This window comes from Solanum lycopersicum, chromosome 8 (genome assembly GCF_036512215.1).
Source record: "Solanum lycopersicum chromosome 8, SLM_r2.1".
NCBI classification, from domain to species: Eukaryota; Viridiplantae; Streptophyta; class Magnoliopsida; order Solanales; family Solanaceae; genus Solanum; species Solanum lycopersicum.
In genome coordinates this window covers 31,164,421-31,167,610 of record NC_090807.1, presented here as the reverse complement: position 1 = coordinate 31,167,610, position 3,190 = coordinate 31,164,421, and the positions used below count along the sequence as shown (strand labels likewise).

The window sequence follows — 3,190 nt, the reverse complement described above, 5'->3', positions numbered from 1 at the left end:
GGAAAATCTTGGGTTTTATAGGAAGGAAATATTCGGATCGATTAGGAGAATCAAATATTACAGTAAACTAGAAATTCACAATCCCATCTAACAAAAAAAAACTCAGTACAAACATGCCAAACAACAAACAATGAATATTAGCACGAGACTAAATGGAGAAATCCACCAAATCACCATTGAGAAAGCTTGCATGAATTCCAATTCATCAAGAGAAAACATGTAATCCCACCATTTGAAAGATGTAGTGGAATATGATACATAAATGAGATCAAATGATGCTCAAATTCCCAAAATAATATTCACGATAATTAAAAATCAGTAACAAAGAGTTAAAAGGGGCCATAAAATTAATTAAACTTACCTGGACAGATCTGTCGAAATCCGTCTAACGACCCAAATGTGACGTCCAGCCATCCATCAAGGCAGAACGCCACCCAACTAGGCAGCCACCAGCAGGCCCAAGGGAGCAGACAGCCCAAACTGGCCAGCAAGCGAAGGGGCAGGAAGCAGTTGGAGGGGCAGCCGTTACAGCAGTTACACCCATTACAACTGTTACAGCAGGTGGTGGGGCGGCAGTTTCAAGCCTTGGAGAGGCTTGTTCAAGGACTCTAGGCGTTGGGGCAGACTAGGAGCATCTAGGAGTCCTTTTTGGAAGACTTAGAAGCATGTCTTGTAGGCATGGACTTAGGAACTTGTACAGTGTAGCATTTACTTACTCTTAGGCATTAGAGTAGTATATATAGTAGGTCATTTTTACTTGTAAATCATCCAATAATTTCAGCAAGTAATAGAAGTTCTTTCTTCCAAAATTCTGTCTTACTTCTTATTTTCTTAGCGATCCGAATGAGAGACTTACTTGAGTTTGCAAGAACGTGCAAGAATCGTGAGTAAACCGTCAAGTGCCGCACAAAGTCTTGTCCGAATCAATAAGTCCGTGACAAGTGGTATTAGAGCAGGTTCATCGTAAGAGAATGACAAACAAAGGAGACGGAATCGGCGCTAGCAACACCCCCAACGTTCAGGGAGGAAAGAAGAACAAGAAAGGGAAGAAGCAGTACAAGGGTAATCAACCCAATCTGCCCAATCTACCTAATCTTCCACCAACTGATCCTCCACCAACAGATCCAACACCAAGTGATGGACAAACATTTCTCCCGCCCACTATTGTCGATGAAAGTGACGACGATAACAGCGAAGATGCCATAGACATCACTGTTGGACATGAGTTGATTGCAAGCGTCGAGAGGGCAAGGCTAGCTGTTGAGATTTTAGGCCAGCGCTCGAATGGATTGAACAGAGACGTCAAAGACCTTGAGGAGCGTTCCCTCGAGGAAATTGACACCATCCGAAAGGAGTTGGAGGTACGCAAGCGGTCTGATTAGCAATGAAGGAAACCATTACTTCCTTGGAGTTCAGGTTCTTAGACGCCCTTGCGGCGATTGAGACGCTAAAAAACAAGGTGGTAACTCTCGAGGAAGAAAGGGAGGTTATTGCCTCAACATCACATGGCCAGGAAAGGGAGTCCAGAGTCGAGGTTCCCAAGCCACCAATATTCAAAGGTGTCCGCGACGCCTTAGAGGTGGGAAATTTACTATGGCACTTGGTAAATTATTTCAAGTGTAATCGGGTTAGGAGCGATGCAAGTAAGATCAAAACTGTCGTGTTGTATCTTTCTGATGTAGCCATGTTATGGTGGAAACGCAAAGATACCGAGATTGAGAAGGGCATACGTACCATCGACACATGGGAACAATTCTGTGAGGAATTTAAGAAAGCTTTCTTCCCCAACAATGCTGTTTATGAAATGAAATGCAAAGTCCGGGAGTTGAAGCAGATGGGAAGTATTAGGGCATATGTGAAAGAGTTCACAATCTTGACCCTCCAAATTCCCCAACTCACGGAAGATGACATGCTATTCACTTTCATGGACGGGCTGCAGAATTGGGCGAGGACCGAGTTAGAGCGGTGTCAAGTAAAAACCATTGATGAGGCCATCACTCAAGCCGAAACCTTGACAGATTTCAAACATGATCGTTTGGACAAGGCAAAGGGTAAGGAAGCAAGGGGCAGTCAAGACAAAGGTGGGGGAGACCGTGGCCGAGGCAGAGAACAGTCGGCACATCCCAAGCAGCAAGACTCGCCAACGCCGGATGGCAGACGGCTTGAACGCCAGAAATACTCGGAGAAGCGGACGCAATCCAGCAAAAAAGATGGGTGCTATATATGCGGCCGACCACACGGTTACGCCAGGTGCCCAGAGATGAAGAGACATAGTGCCATCATCCGTGAGCGAAAGGAAAAGGAGGCACAAGACAAGGCAAAATTGGCAGACATCACTCAGTTGGGCATGGTTGGAATTTGTGGAGCCATAGCCAAACAGGCCGACAACCCAGGGGATTTCAGTACGCAATACGTGGACATCTCCATCAATGGGCAACCAGTTCAGGCCATGGTAGATTCCGGGGCTGAAGCCAACATTATGACCAAGACGGCGGTAGAAAAATTGGGACTGAAAATTGTTTCAAGCAACAATCGCCCCAAGACGGTCAACGCCCCACCAACTCCCGTATCTGGAATTGCTCATAAGGTCAGCATCACTTTAGAAAGGTGGAGAGGTAATACAAATATTACTGTAGCTCCTTTGGACATATCCAATGTTATTCTTGGACAGGAATTCTTTCAGCGTTGCCACACAATGATTGATCCCTACCTTCAACAACTCATGGTAATGGAAGGGGAAGGGTCTTGTATGGTGCCTCTTTTTAGGGTGCCAAAGAAAGATAGATATGCCCAACTGTCGGCCACGCAGATTGTGAAGGGCCTGAAGAAAGGAGCACCAACCTTCTTAGCCACCATCGCAAGTTCGGGGGAAGACCATTGTGCTATGGAGCCCTTGCCACCAATCATAGAGAATGTTTTGTAGGAAAACAGTGATGTGATGCCGGAGGAGCTGCCAAAAACTCTACCTCCAAGGCGCGAGGTAGACCACATGATTGAGTTGGAGGCGGGAGCCAAGTCACCTGCGCTTGCACCTTATCACATGGCTCCGCCTGAGTTAGAGGAACTGAGGAAGCAGTGGAAAGAGCTCCTCAAAACAGGTCACATTCGTCCATCCAAGGCACCCTATGGGGCTCCGTTGTGTTCGAGAAGAAGAAAGATGGGTCGATGCGCCTATGCATTGATTATAGGG

At 46.3% G+C, this 3,190-nt stretch overlaps 1 protein-coding gene across 1 annotated transcript; it reads left to right on the top strand.

Annotated features, from left to right (window-relative positions):
* Nucleotides 1–1,384: 1,384 nt before the first annotated feature.
* On the top strand, nucleotides 1,385–2,923 carry LOC138337901 (uncharacterized). Its single transcript, XM_069288338.1, has one exon. It carries the CDS (start codon nucleotides 1,385–1,387, stop codon nucleotides 2,921–2,923), a length of 1,539 nt encoding a protein of 512 aa, XP_069144439.1.
* The last annotated feature ends 267 nt before the right edge of the window (nucleotides 2,924–3,190 follow it).